The 18494-nt window shown below is 35.2% G+C and overlaps 1 protein-coding gene and 2 long non-coding RNA genes across 3 annotated transcripts; 1 reads left to right on the forward strand and 2 right to left on the reverse strand.

The window, feature by feature from the left end:
- Positions 1–462: 462 nt before the first annotated feature.
- Positions 463–5727, forward strand: LOC103909158 (extracellular calcium-sensing receptor-like). The gene is made up of 6 exons (XM_068214847.2): positions 463–720; positions 810–1101; positions 1320–2111; positions 2253–2480; positions 2624–2747; positions 4037–5727. Exons 1-6 carry the CDS (start codon positions 506–508, stop codon positions 4948–4950), a joined length of 2565 nt encoding a protein of 854 aa, XP_068070948.1. The 5' UTR covers positions 463–505; the 3' UTR covers positions 4951–5727.
- Positions 5728–9183: 3456 nt separating this feature from the next.
- LOC108180038 (uncharacterized) lies at positions 9184–9632 on the reverse strand. Its single transcript, XR_011007175.2, has 2 exons — positions 9505–9632; positions 9184–9258 (listed from the first exon to the last, which is right to left on the reverse strand). It is a non-coding gene; the product is annotated as an uncharacterized lncRNA (long non-coding RNA).
- Positions 9633–12788: 3156 nt separating this feature from the next.
- Positions 12789–15366, reverse strand: LOC141378720 (uncharacterized). The gene is made up of 3 exons (XR_012393960.1): positions 14046–15366; positions 13061–13204; positions 12789–12901 (listed from the first exon to the last, which is right to left on the reverse strand). It is a non-coding gene; the product is annotated as an uncharacterized lncRNA (long non-coding RNA).
- Positions 15367–18494: the final 3128 nt, after the last annotated feature.

Consider the following 18494-nt stretch of genomic DNA (forward strand, 5'->3'; position numbering starts at 1 on the left):
TATATATATATATATATATATATACATGACTATTGTACTTTTTCAAGTGGCTTCAGAAGTTTTTCCTGCCCATCACTGATTGCAGCTTAGGCCAGTTTTTGTGAATGACCACTCACCTGCAGCATTTGTTACAGGTAATGTGAGGAAAAAAGCACAGCGATCAAACAGGGGTTTTCCAGTGTTGTATGAACTAAATCTGCAACTCCGCTCCATTATCAATCTGTCAATCACACCTTTACAGACATTTACTTTGCTATTGCTTCAAACCTTCAAAACAGTTTAACTTTGGATCAGCAAAGCTTAAAACATATTTTAAAACAATGTTTTATTTTATTCATATTATTTTGTGTCATCAGTCGGTCAAAATGTGGGACCTCCTTCGCATTACTATGGCCTATGTCATTTCCCTAAGGACTATAAGATCCCTATAAAGACCTCTGATGCATTCTATTATCTGAAATACCAGAGCAAGGTATATTTGTCATATGATAGTTTTATTAGGTGTATGGAGCCACTAGTTGCACTGCTGCATATGGTGATAGCCATCATGACTTTTTCTAAAGCTAATGAAACTACCTGTACACTACAAGGAGAGCCAGTACTCCCTGAATTATGGAAAGATGGGGACATCATAGTTGGAGGTGTTTTCTCTTTCCATAGCAGCTGGGAAGTCAGGCAGCTGACATACACCTTTGTGCCACCTCCACTAAAATGCATCAGGTAAGTAAATCAGTTGAAGCTTTTGTACATGTTTAATGTTACATGAATAGTCCACAGTTTTTTAATACTTTTGCTTTGTTTTTAACCAGTCTTAATTTCAGAGACTTCCAGTATGCACAATCAATGCTTTTTGCCATAGAGGAAATTAATAACAGTTCCACTTTGCTACCCGGGGTCTCATTAGGCTACAAGATCTATGACACATGTGGCTCAGTGGCAGTTGGGGTTCGAGCCGCTATGGCCCTTGCAAATGGGCATGAGAAAATATCTGTTGAAGGGCCCTGCACAAAGCATGCTGAAGTTCAAGCCATTTTAGGGGACACAACTTCATCAGCTTGCATGGCAATAACAAAGAGTATCGGGCCATTCAAGCTTCCATTGGTATCCATTATATAAAAATAAGCTGTAATGTATTTTTTCACAATGTGCAATGTGCTTTGAATTTTTTATTTTTATTTTTTTGTGAATTTTATTCTGTTGTACACTAATGAAGATATTTTGAAGCTGAAAATACTGCATATTATTGAATTAATTAAACACTGCATGTTATAATTAAATATATTGTTTTTTTGCTTCTTCTTTGTAAATTAACGTCTTAGATCAGTCACTATGCCACCTGTGAGTGTCTTAGTGACAAGGTGAAGTATCCTTCATTTCTTCGAACTATTGCAAGTGACCACTACCAGAGCAGAGCACTGGCAGAACTGGTTAGACACTTTGGCTGGACCTGGGTTGGAGCCTTAAGAACAGATGATGATTATGGCAACAGTGGGATGGCAACTTTTACTAAGGTGGCTGAACAGATGGGAATCTGTTTGGAATATTCTCTCCCATTTTTCAGAACATATACTGAAGATAAAGTAATGAGGATAATTGAACAGATTAAAAGCTCTACTTCACGAGTTATTGTAGGATTTCTTGCTCACTGGGACTTGGAGGTGCTGCTGCATAAATTTGTTGAATATAATATTACTGGATACCAGTGGGTAGGCACTGAAGCCTGGATCTCTGATTCAGTCATTGCCAGCATGGATACACATCACATTTTACAAGGAGCTGTTGGTCTGGCTATACCCAAAACAAAAGTGACAGGTCTACAAGAATTCATTTTAAATATAACACCACTAAAGTCTTCTGGTGGTGCAATTTTTTCTGAGTTCTGGGAAGCCCTGTTTCAGTGTAAATATTCCAACAAGGATACTTCAGTTTCCATAAATGCATGTACAGGCAAGGAAGAGTTGTCACAAGTAGAAAACCTATTCACAGATATGTCGCTCATGCCTATTTTCAGTAATGTGTACAAAGGAGTGTATGCTGTTGCTCATGCACTTCATGAACTTCTAGGCTGCAAAGACAAATGTGCCTTAAAGAAACAGCCTGATCCTGTAACTGTGGGTAACACTCTTTAATTACTATACTAATACTTCATTATTTCAAACAAAATAAGTTGCATTTTTGTTGTTGTTGCTATGACTGCTAAATATATTAAACACTTGTTGATGTTCACGTTCTTTCTCTCTCTCACTGAATAGTTTCTGAAGCACATTAGAAAGGTACATTTCAAAACCAAAGATGGTGAGGAGGTTTACTTTGATGAGAATGGCGATCCAGTGGCAAAATATGATATCATTAACTGGCAGCAAAGTACAAAACAACATTACGAATTTGTGACTGTTGGGTTTTATGATGCTTCTTTTATGGGGATGGATCGTTTAGCTGTCAATATGTCATCCATTTTCTGGGCAATTAATTCAACAAAGGTGAAAAACAGTTGTTTATTTACATACATACAACAAGCGTTCATATATATATATATATATATATATATATATATATATATATATATATATATATATATATATATATATATACATACATACATGCATTAATAAATCTGTCACAGGTTCCAGTGTCTGTGTGCAGTGAGAGCTGCCCCCATGGTACTAGAAAAGCTGTTAAGAAAGGAAAACCTATATGCTGTTATGACTGCATTTCGTGCACAGAGGGAGAGATCAGTAATACAACAGGTAACATTTAAATCACAAAACCCATAAAAAATAAAACAACACAAACACACATACAGTTAAAAAAATTAGTATTATCACCCCTTCTAAAATATTACCTCCCTTAATGTTTTCTTTCTGCAATTTCTGTTTAAGGGAAAGATTTTTTTTCAGCACATTTCTAAACATAACAGATTAAATAACCAATTTCAAATAACTGATTTTTTTTTACCCTTTGCCATGATGACAGTACATAATATTTTACTAGATTTTTTTCCAAGATACTAGTATTCAGCTTAAAGTATTTAATTTAAAGGTGTAACTAGGTTAATTAGGCAAGTTAGGGTCATTAGGTAAGTCATAAAAACGAAGAAAAAAAATATTGCTTAAGGGGGCAAATAATATTGACCTTAAAATGTTTTTGTTAAGTTTAAAAATGCTTTTATTCAAGCCGAAATAAAACAAATAATACTTTCTCAAGAAGTAAAATTTCTTGCAATGTTAAACATCACTTGTGAAATGTTTGAAAAATTAAAAATAAATACACAAGTGGGCAAGATATTGTATGAAAAAATAGAGCTAAAAGAAGCTAATTATTTTGACATTTAACTAGTGTTTAAAAAAACTGTTAACTGTTTTTATTCTTGCAGAAATAAAACAAATAAGACTTTCTCCAGAAGAAAAAATATTATCAAACATACTGTGAAAATTTCCTTGCTCTGTTGAACATCATTTGGGAAATATAAAAAAACAAAAAACAAATAATAAATCTCAAAGGGGGGCTAATAATTCTGACTTCAACTGTGTATCAGATGGATACCTCGTGTGTGTGCCTCTCTCTCTCTCTTGCCTGTCCCTCATCAAAGCCACTCACTCACCACAAGTTCATTACAGCCACATGATGCAACAAGTCACACATTTCCATTTGAAACAACAAACTTATGCATGCAAAAGACACAATACGTAAACAGTATCTGATGTATGTAACATCACCTCAGAATACCCATATTTAATTGTCAGTTAAGAGTGTAAAGTGAAAGTACTCACTGACAATACATTTCACCCAAAATTACACATAGGCATATCTCTTTAAAACAATGCATCTATTAATAAGGTCAAGCTGCCTTTTTCCTTTATTTTTTTATCACATGGGCTTGAGAATAACTTATTTTTTATACTGTTAATGTTAGCTTATAAAGCTGGGATTTCGAAGTGTTGAAATAGGGATTTTTTACAATGAAAACTGAATAAAACCGAAACCGTGATCTTAACCATGACCATTAATTGGCATTCATGTTTTTATCCATTAACAGATTCAGTAACATGTCTTCGGTGTCATCAAGACTTTTGGTCAAATCTACAAAAGGATCAGTGTATTAGGAAGCAAACTGAATTTCTGTCTTATGAGGAGATCATGGGGCTTTTGCTCACAACTATTTCAGTGGCTGGTGCATTTTTAACAATGCTAATTGCAGTCATATTTTTCAAGTACAAAAATACACCAATAGTGAAAGCCAACAATTCAGAACTGAGCTTCTTGCTTCTCTTTTCACTGATGCTGTGTTTTCTCTGTTCCCTCACTTTCATTGGTCGCCCCACTGAGTGGTCTTGTATGTTGAGACACACAGCATTTGGAATCACTTTTGTCCTCTGTATTTCCTGTGTTCTGGGGAAAACAATAGTGGTGTTAATGGCCTTCAAAGCTACACTTCCAGGAAGTAATGTCATGAAATGGTTTGGTCCTCCTCAACAGAGACTCAGTGTTCTTGCCTTTACTCTTATTCAAGTCCTTATTTGTGTGCTTTGGTTAACAATATCACCCCCATTTCCTTTTAAAAATGTGAAATACTTTAAAGAAAAGATCATTCTAGAGTGTAATGTTGGATCAGTATTAGGTTTTTGGGCTGTGTTAGGTTATGTTGGGCTACTTGCTATTCTCTGTTTCTTTTTGGCTTTCCTGGCACGAAAACTCCCTGATAACTTTAATGAAGCCAAATTCATCACATTTAGTATGCTCATATTCTGTGCAGTTTGGGTTGCTTTCATACCAGCTTATGTTAGTTCGCCTGGAAAATTCACTGTGGCAGTGGAGATTTTTGCTATTTTAGCCTCCACTTATGGACTTTTGTTCTGCATATTTATTCCTAAATGCTATGTTATTTTATTAAAACCAGACAAGAATTCTAAAAAACATTTGATAGGTAAAGGACCCCCAAGAGTCTTATAAAAACATAAATGAAACATGTTTTGAATTATGTAATATGAATTGTAATAATGGGACCAAGCCTAAAAGAAAATGAATGAATGAATGAATGAATGAATAATATGACTTGTGTGATGTTGTTCTTAATCCACACACAAATGCACACACAAACATTGCAAAAAAGCTTTTCCTTATTAGAGTTGCTGCTTTAGTCCAATTACCTACACATTCTTAAATCAAGAAGCATAATAAGCAAACGTAATAAAAAAACTCACTTAAAGCAAAATCTCACTGAATATTAACATATTATTTCTTAAAACGACAGTATTTTTAAATTGTCTAAATACAGGGTTTCCGCGGGGTCTTAAAAAGTAAAAAATTTGAACATCGAAATTTAAGGCCTTAAAAAGTCTTAAATTCGCTGTTCTAGGTCTTAAATATTTATGCACCTATCTTATTTTTCCGATGTCCATGTGAAGCTACATCTAATGGTCATTTAAATTATTTTTTGTTGTTGTTGCTAGGTTTTCGTGGTGTTGTAGTTCTTTATTTCACTAGTCCAATTGTAATTTGTGGTATTACAACTTCAAATAAGGGTCAACATGCAATAGTCAATAAGCTTTCTGTTATTGACTCTGTGCACGCGGCGAATGTGACGTCATCGCTGTGTTTGCGGAGGTTCGCTGTGTTTGTGGACAAAATTGCTCGTGAGCCCTCAAAACACTGGCTGCTTGTGTTAGTTATATTTTTTATTTAATTGATTAGTATAATGCACCTTTTGGATGTTTAATAAATGTTTTTAAAATAAAACTACTTTCTGTGTTTGAAACTGGAAATTTCTCATATACAGGCAAAAAAGTTATGGTTTATTATATTAAAAATGTAATATGCAAGTATATTTTAGTATTTTGGTTATTGGTAATAAATAGTGTACTAATATAAATCATATCAAAAAGCATGAAAGGAGGAAGGAGCAGAGTACTAAGAGCGCACAAGACATTTTGCTAGAGCAGTGCATATTTGAAAGCGTGTGAAAATTTTACACATGCGCAGCGTATTATATTTGAGCATTTTTGTCAGTTTTGTCCACAAACAGAGGAAATCGGTGCATAGCGAGCAAGTATAAAAGCTTCGTCTGTTTCGTGAGATGTGCGATGTGGCGCCAGACAAAAGTATAAATCAGCATTAAGATGTTTGCTTGTTTGTTTTTTCTGTAGTTAACCTGTCTCTAGTACTGTTCAATTTGAGTACATTTATTTTACCTCTAATTCTGTGATTAACACAGATGATTTGCCATTTTGTTCATGTGCTCAACAGAAATGACTGTGATTGGCCCTGAAGGTCATCAGTTTACCAAACTCACTGCTGTTTACTGAGTGTAACCACAGACACAGGGACACTGGAGCATTTTCATTAGTGGATCATTCATATATCAGATTATAGACAAACCTGATCGACAAGACTTTGAAATGCTCCAGTGTCCCTGTATCTGTGGTTACACTGAGTAAACAGCGGTGAGTTCGGTGAATTGATGACCTTCACGGCCAATCAAAATTCATTTCTGTTGAGCACATATACACAATGGCAAATCAGCACTTGAACTAACAGTGAACAAATGTTAGTGGGAAAAGGACATTTTTAAAATTTCAGATCGATTGGTACTAAATTTCAGTATCGTGACAACCCCGGAAAAACAAACAAAAAAAATCAAATAAAAGTATATGGTACAATAAACAAATCAAAATCACCACCATAAGACATTACAATGTCAAACGGCTTGTGTTGCAAAATGTCATTGAGCTCCAAAACATAACACGTTTCTATGGTTTGTGCAACTTTGTAGGCATGAACAGGTTCAACTAAACATGATGTTTCCAGTGCAGTTGTAATAAATAGTATTCGCTCATCTCTGGTAACAACATTCTGAATTGCATGAAAAACAGGCATGTCATTTTGAAATTTAACGCAAACTGCTAAACCTGAGCGATAAGTATTTCCACAGAACTTGACCCATTTCACACTTAGGACCTTAGTCCACAAAGGAACATTAAGTTTCTCAGCCATCTCAACACTAACTTCCATTTCATTCAGGGGAACCATTTTATCAGGACCTAATTTCACATAATTTGGATCAAATGTTTGCCAAATATATGCCATTTGGCACTGGTGTTTCTTTGCCAATGTTTTTGTTATGTTTTTAAAGTTTTTTAACTGCTTTTTGAAAACATTATGTTTTCCTTCGTAGCACATAAACCAACAATGTAACACTGGTCCAATTTTCTGCATACAAGTGGGGTAGTGCACCATAAAATGACGCTTTGGCAACAAGTTCCGATCAGGAAACAAATGCTTAAATAAACTGTGGTGCTCCGAAATCAGATGCTTCAAATAAATGGTTATTCCACTGGATATAACTGAAGAAAATACAATGTTGATGATCTGAAGCAATAAAATAAACAAATACCAGTGCTGATCATTAGGACACACAAGATCTCCAAACATAATGGGTAAGTAGCGCAGTAAACACCAGCTCTGAATGGCATTTAAGCCCAGGTCATTGGAAGACTCTTTTAATTCCACACCAGGATGTTTGTTGTTTTGTTCCAAGAAGCCATAATTAAAACTCTGAATTCTTCTCTGTACTTCTGCTGATGTGGTGTAATTGTCAATCAAGTGCTGAATGAGTAACTTCATCTCATATTGCGCAACCCCCTCTAATATGTCGTGCATAATATCAACTGAGAAATTAGCAGTAGTGTGAAAATATTCTAAAGAATTTAAAAGGCAAGACCTTTTTACTCCCATTACATAAGGTAGACTGGGATTGCTTTGCATTCTCTCACAATGCTCTGAATGAAGTTCTTTAGTTCGCACTGAAATTTTTGGACTATCTTCACAAAACACTGTCTGAAAGTGTTCTTTCTCTAGCAGGCAAAAGTGGCAACAGTACCTAGCACTGAATGATTCCACAAAACCAAACAATGAATGAATACCAAGGTTGTCACCAGTAACTTGGACAATGGTTCCATAAACGGCATGATAAAATAAAGGAATCTGAATTCCATTAGTTTCCAGTGATGAAATATCCTTGACAAGAGGCTCTAGTATTTTATCAAACCCATGTTTTGATATCTTGTGCATGCAATAAAGTTACTAAATGAATATTTAGTAAACTTGAGTTGTATTTTGGGGAAATATTTCTGAGAGTAAAATAGATGGCTCCTAACTTATGTATACCCCGTTTCGATCCAAGCGGGTTTGAGCATTCAAACTCATCAAAAAAAAGCTGGATTTGAATTGCATGTCTTTGTTTTGAGAAAAGGAGATGATTCTTAAAGAATTCTCCATCTTGTATGTCATAAAGAAAATTTGTTTTTTGTTCTGAATCTCTTGCAATCATATCTTTAATGTTAGGGTTCTTATAAATGGACTGTAAAGTCTTAAGAATTGGTAAATAAACCAATTTATCCTTGACAATTGTTTAAGAATAAGTCCCAGTTGTTTTGTTACGCCGTGTAGCAAATCTTGTTCCAAGAACATATTCAACAGGATCTATTTTTCCCCATTTGTCTGAAAAGTACTGCATTCTCTTTCTCTCAGTGTTTAATGCAACAAATGGATTTTGGATATTTTCAAAACACTGATCAATCTGTGACTCAACAATGCTTTTTAAAGGCTGTTCTATAGATAGGCTGTTTTTCAGAGTTTCTTGAGTTTCATTATGAATGTCTCGAATTACTTCTTCCAAAGCATTAACAACATAGTTAATAGTTGTCTCTGCGACACCAGCCACTTTAAGTTCAGCAACAACAGTTGCACAACTGTTAACTATATTCCTTTTTAGGCCTTCAGGCTGAGAACTGGAACTTGGGTTTGGTAGATCACAACACCTGCTAAGATGCTTTCGTAATCCAGAAAAACTATGGTAAACATGTAAACAACGACTTTGACCACATTTTAACTTTAGTCTTTTTCCTGGGCAAAGACCATGAACTAACTTAAAGTGCTTTATTAGGCCATTGGCATTAGCATGCTTCTTTTTACAAATGAAACAAATCATCTGCTTACTGGAGCATTCTGGCTCTTAACTCAGCCACTCTGGGATTCACCTTGGTGGTTTCGACATCTATATCATAGACAGTGGTTTGCAGAAAGCAATACAGATTGGTGAGTTCCTTGCAGTATGAGGTGCCAAAGACAAAGTGAGCTTTAAAAAGCTCATCAACGCAGGCCAGCGAATTAGATGCCATGCAGGCATGGCCCAACAGCAAGAAGATATGGCTGGAGACTCTCTTTGATGCTATCCAAGTGTCCTTGAATACTGGTACCAGTCTGGAAGAATAAAATACAAGTATTAATTTGATTTAACTGAAAAAGTAAAAATATAGCATGAACAAACACTTTAACTAGAGTTTCTGTATAGATACTTTCAAGAACTCCATCAGATTGTTAATATGTTTGTGCCACATATTAAAATTAACAACAATTTGGAGGATGGGTGTTCTTTAAGAATAGACAAGTTAAAAATTATAGAACTAACAGAAAGTGTAATTTATTCAGTTGTATCAGTATCTTTACCTTGATGAATTTCACAAGACAATCACAGGCCTGTCTTGCTGAGATTTTGCCTGGTTTTTTGCCACCTTGGCTGGAGGGTGGCAAGAGATGAACTAATAACAGGATCGACGACATATCACTGTCCCAACCTGAAGAAACAGAAAACAAATAAATTGTTTTTAGGGCTTTTAAGATTGGTTTTTAGATAGATGAGACTAAATATACCCAAATATTTATATATACCCAAAAATTAAAATTTCATTTTATTTACTCACCCACAGGACATCCAAGATATAGGTGTCTTTTTTCTTCAATAGAACATAAAAAATATTTTTTAGATAAATCTGTGTTCCATGGTGATTCACATAATGAAAGTCAATGGAGATAGGTTTTTCAGAATAAAAATAAACACATATAAACCATTTCAAATTAATAGCCTTGGCTCCTAATGACACAATGAGGTCTTGTGAAGTGATACATTAGTCCATGTAAAAAATGTAACATTAAAATCTTATCTTTAATCGACAGCCTGGTAAAACAGATATAGGCCATGTGTAAATGTATAAGTTTAAAGTTCTGTCACTTTTGATTGCAAAAGCATGAGGACGCATGATGCCGTGAGGTCAGGTGATGCAGTTTGTTGATGGATATTGGCTCACATTTTCACATAATCAAAGTGACAGAACTTCAAGCTGACTACATTTGCACATGGCCAATATCTGTTTGACCATGTTGTGGATTAAAGCTAATAATATTGTAAATATTATTACACAGACTGATTGTTTAGCTTCACACAATCTCAGTGTATCATCACGAGTCATGGCTATTGATTTTCAATCATTTGCATGAGTTTAGTTTTAATCAGAAAAACAAATTCCCATTGTCTGCCACTACATGAATCATCATGGACTACAGATTTAGCTGAACATCTTTATGTTAGACTGAAGAAAAAAAGAAACCTACATATTGGATGACCTGTGGATGAGTAACTTAATAGGAAATTTTTATTTTTATTTTCTTTTTAAGATTGTACTCCATACATTATACCCTCAGTATTAACAGCAGATTCATGATTATGTCGTGAGTACAGATATGTTGATAAATTAAGGGAAAAAAATGTAAAGATATTGAAATGAGGTGACATAATTGATCTTTATCTGCAACAGGGGTGCTCAAACTTCGTCCAGGAGTAGCCTTAACACACCTACCTAGAAGCTTCTAGTATGACAAGTAAGACCTTGATTAGCTGATTCTGGTGTGTCTACTTAGGATTGGAGCTAAACGCTACAAGACACCAGCCATGAAGCTCAGGCATTCCTGATTTACAGTCAGGATTTTGTATTTCATGGTCTCAAATGAAAACAAAAAAACAAAAATGAACTTTAAATCTGTAAGCTCTGTACTAGGCTCTTGAAAAAAGTTTTGGAAAGAAATATTACAAAAACCGGTGATTTTAATTGTGATCGTTTAACTATTGCAAGTCTATGTTGCATATGAGTTATCCATGCACAAAGGGTCGTAACTATCAATGAAATACTATGATGATGACTTATAAATGTGTAACATTCTCCTAAATAATTTAAGGCAGGGGTGTCCAAACTCAGGCCTGGTGGGCCAGTGTTCTCCTGAATTTAACTCCAACTTGCTTCACCGCATCTGCCAGGAAGTTTCTAGTATATCTAGTAAGAGCTTGATTAGCTGGTTCAGTTGTGTATGATTAGGGTTAAATCTGAACTCTCCAGGACACCGGCCCTTCAGAACCGAGTTAGGACATCCCTGATTTAAGGCTTAAGGGATCTCTGTCAGCTGTTGGCCCACCTAAAAGTGTTTAGGACAAAATAAAATAAATGAAAAGTACATCTCCCGTTTGTTTTCTTTCAATAGTACTTGCCCAGCATTGCTGATTATCTCAAACCTGCTTGCATCCAAGAAGAACTGCAATTACAATTTGTACTCATTCACACTATGACTTAAAAATAGACCTATTTGTTTGGAACACAGGAACATTTCAAAGACAGGTCACAAACACAATCGTAATTTAAGTATATTTAAGTCCACTAGCCCAAGTCTATGCAAAATTGTACATTTTAACCAACAGCCAACATATTATAACTAGGGTTGGGTACCGAATTTTGCAAGACAGTTGTATTCAGACAAAGTCCCTTTAAGTATTTTATAGTTATTTGTTCAGATTAAAGTGGAATTTAGACTTAATCAGTTAAAGTTGAAATAATTAGTCAAATGATTTTGTAACTGATTTGTGTATATAAAAATATTAAGTAAATATTTCTTAAGGAGGCTAATAATACTGACATTATTTTTATTTAAATTAAAAACTTCTGTCGTCTTTTGTAAAGACAGTTGCTGTGTAAGAATCCTTGCTTGTAAAATACGCTTTAGAATGCTTAGTTTAAAGGTGCTTTCACACCTGCCTTATTTAGTTAGATTGATGGCTGCAGTGTTGCTCTCCTATGTACACATTATGTTGTTTTTCATTACATTTCTTTAAATTTGATTGAAGGAAATAGTATTATGTCATATTTACCTGGGGTAAATATTTTGAACTAAAATGAAAAATCTACAAAACCATGAATCATGTAGCTCTAGATCTAGTACCTGTTTGTGGTTCTTGAGGCTTTTTCAACCTCCCACCAGATGTGTATTTCTGCAATGTTTTGATTCTCCAAGCCAGGTATCCACTTCCATCTTCAGCATTGTAATAATGCTCCTATAGCCAGAACAATACACAGATCAAGTAGTTATACATAGATCATTATAAAAATAGATCATGTTTACTTTGTAATAAAAAGGTATATACTCCTCCTGTAATTTAAAAGACTGACAAGTAACAAATACTTACATAACCACGCTTACTCATGGGGTCAGCTAAAAGTGGGAATAGGGAGATGATTCCCTTTGCATATTCTTCCTTCAAACGTTGAGAAGGTCTTGTTCTACACACAAACATAAACAAACCAATTATAACACAAACACCATAAACATCTATTTATAAATTACCTTATAAAAAACTTACCCATGTTCATTTGTCAAATGCGCAACTAATATTTTGACCATGTCACATCTTCGTGAATCTGACAGACTTCTGGTACGAGAGTATTCATTGATGACTTTCTCTACTCCAGGGCTGTTCCTAAGAATATCCTGAAATCATCTTGAGGGCGAATGTGATTTTGAGCAAATACAAGAAATTAACAACTGAGAAGTATATATTTTAGCTTAATATCTTCACTTGTTAATCATCATATAAATACATTTAAATCAGAGGCAAAATGTGTAACTCCTACTTGGCCAAGATGACGGTCTTTAGCTTGTTTTTTTTGTGGAGGGCTTAGCATTGCTGTGTCATCAGACTCTGATGTGCACTCAGTTTCTCCTAGTGAGCTTGAGCTTAAAGTATCTGTAAAAAAAGTGGTCTCATTATATGTTCTTACTACTCTGATGGTATACTTTACAGATACTGACAGTTGGTCCAAAAGATATATTAGATTATGCAAAACAGAAATAGTGATCATTGCTGATAATAAACAAAACTTGATAAGCATGACAATAAATTTACCATCCAGACTTGCTGGGATGACAATTTCTAGGACTCCAATGTCTGGTCATGTCAGCAGATGCTCAAATGCTTCCTCGTCAACTTCTGTCTTTGTGTCATCAAAGACTTTAATGTCCATTGTTGGAAGATCAAATTTCTTGGAAACTAAAGACACACAATTGGCAAATAGACAAAGGGCAGTAAAGTTAAAGTAAGTAAAAGTCATATTTACATATTATAAGATTATACAAATATTACAGGGTACCTGCAGGTTTTTAAAAGTTATTTTTAACACAAATTTTTAATACCACGCAGAATGAAATTTAAGACCAACTTTATGGTGCAGAATTTGCGACAGAAAAAAGCATGCAGCATCCTTAACTAATGAATAACTTAATTGACTATCCTAAATGTTACATGTGTTTCACCAAACTGCATTATTAGCACCATAGACACATTATACGTGGCTGTAAGTGTCTGCAGGTGTTTCTATAACAACACTAAGCGCTGCCATCAGTCAAGCTCATGCAAAAAAATCCCAGAGTCCAGACCTTGGTGCATCTCTTTCTTTATTTGTTAATGTACACGTTACTACAGCTGTTATAAGCTATTATAGAGTGAAACTCCAGCAAACTGTTTATATAGGCAAAATTCCAGCAAACTTTAATTACATAAATAGAATCCCAGCGAGAGTGTATTTTATTGGGTTCTGCCAAAGACTATAAATGAACTTTGGTTCCACCTGTTGTTATGTGTTATAATAGATTGTAAGATTTAAGCATATTTCAAAAAGAAACCAAATCTTGCTTATGGGGTCGGCTTGATTGCATTTTTAAGTCCTCTGAAACACAGATTTAAGACATTTTAAGACTAATTAAGATCTTATTTTTATACTATAAGATTTAAGAATTTTAAAAACTTCTGCGGACACCCTGTATTATTATAACAAATAATTTTCAGTGAAAACATATTAATGTAAACAATGTGAAAGTTTGTTATATCTTACCACATTCCAAAAATGTCTCAAATGTGAAAGGATCTGAAGAAAACACATATTTCTTCATTTCTCTAAACTTCACTTTGACAACGTTGGTTTGCATCCTAAAGGGACCAGAAAGATGATGTTAAACATAAGGGGATAAGATGAAGAACAACATGGTCAGATGAAAAGATTGCTCATTATTGCTTCACAAAATATGACTTATAGTTTGACTGTGCTTTTATATTTTTTTAATGATGGATGCAATTTTAAAAATAAGAAATTAACAAAAATAAACTAAAGTCTTTTATTTTCAGGAATTAATCAAATAGTTACATATACAGTATATAGAATGTTTATAAGCTAACCCGTACACTATATAAAATGAACATTTAATTACTGTAACAACCCATTTCAAACTTTTTTTTTAATCCCCCAACCATATTTTTTACTTTGCTAAATGTAAGTTATGGTAAAATATTGTTCTTTTAAATACTTAACATTTCAATAATAAAAGGCCAGATTAAACTACATGCAAACTACATTGAAGTTTATCAATTTTCATATCATTAGTGTTTACAAAAAGGTGAATTTTAAATTGAAACATCCACGTTCTGAATTTAGAATGCAATGAAATCAGCGACTAACGTTAATGTAACTTAACATTAACTCTCTATAGAGTAAAATACATGTGGCCCACAACTCGAACCTTCCATCTCCCAACGTTAGATTTACATTAATGTAATGGACAAACATTTGATAGGCACCTACGTAAGCTGGTTTCATTGATATCAATTAACAATTAAACTTAATATTGGCAGATATTTATTTAGGATTAACAATACTTTTATTTCTAACGCATAAAAGCACCGTCATCTATTTATTAACGGCTAACGTTAACAACGTTGACTCTTTATAGAGTCAAGTACATGTGGCCCACAAGTCGAGCTGCATGTTAAATTTCAAGTCAAGTTTCAAGTTAGCGGACAAATATTTAATAGGCACCTAACTTTTTTCACTGGTATCAACTCATGTTTATAATCTATAAGCAGATTTTTATTCAAGATTATTCTTAGTTCGAACACATGACGTAACGTACAAATGGCTTTAATCGATTCTTTTAATGCTAAGTTAGCTTTATCATAACGTTGGCTCTTCATAGAGTCAATTACATGTGGCCCACATCTCGAGCAGCTCATCATTTAGTTTAACGTTAGTGGACAAACTTTTGATAGGCACCTAACTAGTAACTAGCAATTTCTCAAGATTTATCTTAGTTTTAACAAGCCTTAGGTCTTAGGTTCCCTGCAAACATTTGAACGTCCGATGACCGTTGAAAAGGCGCTCCACACATCCTGCCATAGTTGAAAAATATATCCAAAACGGAAAAACATGTATATACAGATACTATTAAAATGAATATTAAGACATTGTAACCTTACTTACTTTATATCCAGCAGGAGCGTACGTTTCCTCCGAAAGCAGGTCCGATCAAAGACCGTGACGAAGTTATGGCGGAGAATAGAAACTTCTCAAGCTGGGCAGTTTAGGGAGGAGTTACAAACGTCACGTCCTTCACACGTTTTCCGTCATGTGGATACAATTTTATTAGAACATACTTTTGTTGTCATCTGTGCTGCAAACTTTAAAAGTTTTTCGCCGTTTTGCCAAACCTAAAACAATACATTTAACCTATATAGACTATGTATGTTTAGGGAGCGTCTATAAAGTTCAACTCAAATTTGAAGAGAATGACTTTCATTTATAAATCTGACTGTAAATAGGTCTTCATTATAGGTAACATTTCACAGCTGGCAGTATGACTGTAGTCTCTTTTAAATTATAATGTGGTGTATTTCCCATATAAATTTAATTTATGAAATGTCCACAAATTTTATGCTGTTTTCATTGTTCCTTAATGGTGCACGGGGACTCTGGCAGGATTGTTAAAAAATACTCTGTAATTTTGCTCCCACTCTACTGACACATTTTACTCTGAACACTCAAAATAGACCAAAAACAACTACTTTTGAGTAAAAAAAATATAACTCTGAAAAATGACTCTGGTGTTTTTCCTGTGTACACTTGCAATTGGATCCTCTAAGATTTTTTTTTGATTGTGACACATACCAGACATTACACTGAGCCAGGTACTCGACAACTCTGCTGAGTCGAGTGCTGGGGGCCTCGGAGGAATTCTCTAGGGCAGTTGTGCTCAATCCTGTTCCTGGAGATCTACCCTCCTGCAGATTTCAGTTGCTACCCATATCAAACACACCTGAACCAATTAATTAGGACCTGAACACCACTTGATAATTACAGGCAGGTGTGTTTGATATGGGTAACAACTGAAATCTGAAAGGAAGGTAGATCTCCAGGAACAGGATTGAGCACCCCTGCTCTAGGGTTTACCTGAGTGGGAAAAATCACTAGTAAAATAAAAATGTATGTATGTATGTATGGCACATGTATGTCCTGGTTATCTAGCATGGAACAGTAAGTTTTTGTTGACACCGAACTTAATTATCTCCCGATTGATTGGGGTTACCCAATAATGAGGAGGGAACAGGCTCCACTAGAAGATATAAAGCCTGGCGAATGTGTTGGGTGTTGACAGCCTGCAGATATCTGTTAAAAGAGGTCTCAGGATCGGGTATCAGAATGGCGTGAGAGTAAGCCAGCACAAAATCCAGGCACGATTTGCTGACTGAAAATGCCACCAAATCCCAGATTCGCTTGAACGATGCCAACACAATCAGCAGAGCTGTCTTCATTTTCATTGACAGAATATTAAGAGACAGGACTGCAGAGAGATCCCAAAAGGGCATAAGAGGGGGGCAAGTTCAGGAGACTTCTCAGTGAGAAGCGCACCACTCAGAGAATAAACTCCATTTCAGATCGTAGGCATGACTCGTAGAGGGTGCTCAAGCCTGAGTGATGGTGTTATGTACTGACGCCGGTAAGTCACCTAAGTCTTCCACGCTCTGGACCACATTTGGAGGTTCCAGAGATCTGTGCGCGGGTGCCAGAGGGTGCTCCGTCCCAGGGAGAGAATAGGGTTGGGTCAGAGAGGCGCAACAAACAAGACCTGCTGCTTGTCCTCTCTGACTTTGCACAGCGTCTGTGCAATTAAGCTCACTGGGGGAAACGCGTATTTGCGCATGCCCAGTGGCTAGCTGTGAGCCAGCGCATCTGTGTTGAGGGGGGCCTCGGTCAGGGAATAAAACAGCTGGCAATAGGCGTTTTTGGGACAAGTAAACAGGTCTGGTAATCACCTGGCCCTGAAATCGCCACGAGCGTGACTAAGAAGATAAAAGCACATTAGCACCTAGGAGAAAGAAGATGCTCAAGCATAATAAAAAAAAAAAAATAGCTTGCATTAAAAATGGCTGTTAGGGGGGCGATTGAGCAAGTGTCTGTTGAGAAGGGGACCTCAGTCAATGAGTGCAGAGGGGCAGTAACTCCACCCACCGGGCCACCCCCCTGTGCACGACCCTGATCAACTTTTTCTGTTCATCACAGATTGGTTCATCTTTTTTGTCAACAGGTGTATTTGAACCCTTGCTATCATCTACAGCTTATAATTTTAGCCTGTTTTGTTTTGGACATTGTTGGTGTACTATGTTTAAAATAATTTCTTATATCTGTATTTTAGCCATTGTTTTACATTTCAAATTAAGCACAGATTTTTTTGCATGTTTACAGCTATTTTAAATATTAAGTTACATTCTAAGTTATTGATATTGTGATTAATTATATGAGTTTTTAAAATTAAGTTTATGCAAGCTACAATTCTGCAGAGCATTTTTTTCAATGGTGCATGAGGAGGGAGATCAGTAAAATGAGGTGCCAGATCAGTTTTTAGAGGTGCCGGATCTGGCTTGTTCTGGTACAAATTAAGCCCTGGCTACACTCCTTCATGGTTTGAGTGAAGGACACAAGGACAAGAAGCAATTAAATCAAGCAAAACTATATATACTCTCTTCTTTTAGTGTAATTTCAAAAGCGTTTTCATTTAAAGAACATGGTACACCACAGTTTTTGCTTGCATGTCAGGCTTCCTGAATATAACGTAGAATTATTTACATTTGTAGGGATAATTTACAGTTTCAATTCAAAGAATAACCATTCTATCAGATGACAAAGAGCCAGAGTCAGAGATTCAGATAAATAAAGTTTACTTTAGATTTTTTTTCAGTTTCATCAGCAGAAGCCAGCTTTAACACTCACAATACATATACACACACAAGAGACTGTGTAATCTGTTATAAAAACCCAAGGTTGTTTCTTCGTACTCTCAGCTGTCTTATCAAACAAGTTTAAAACTGGTACACTCAAAAAAATCAACTAGGCATGTATTGGATTTACAAAATAAAAATTTGTCAGATTGAAAAAAACAAATCAAGTTTACGTATGTTAAATGATTAATTCATGTTATTTGAAACTGAATCAAGAAATAATCAAATGAATTTGATC

This window comes from Danio rerio, chromosome 18 (assembly GCF_049306965.1).
Source record: "Danio rerio strain Tuebingen ecotype United States chromosome 18, GRCz12tu, whole genome shotgun sequence".
In the NCBI taxonomy this organism is placed as follows: Eukaryota; Metazoa; Chordata; class Actinopteri; order Cypriniformes; family Danionidae; genus Danio; species Danio rerio.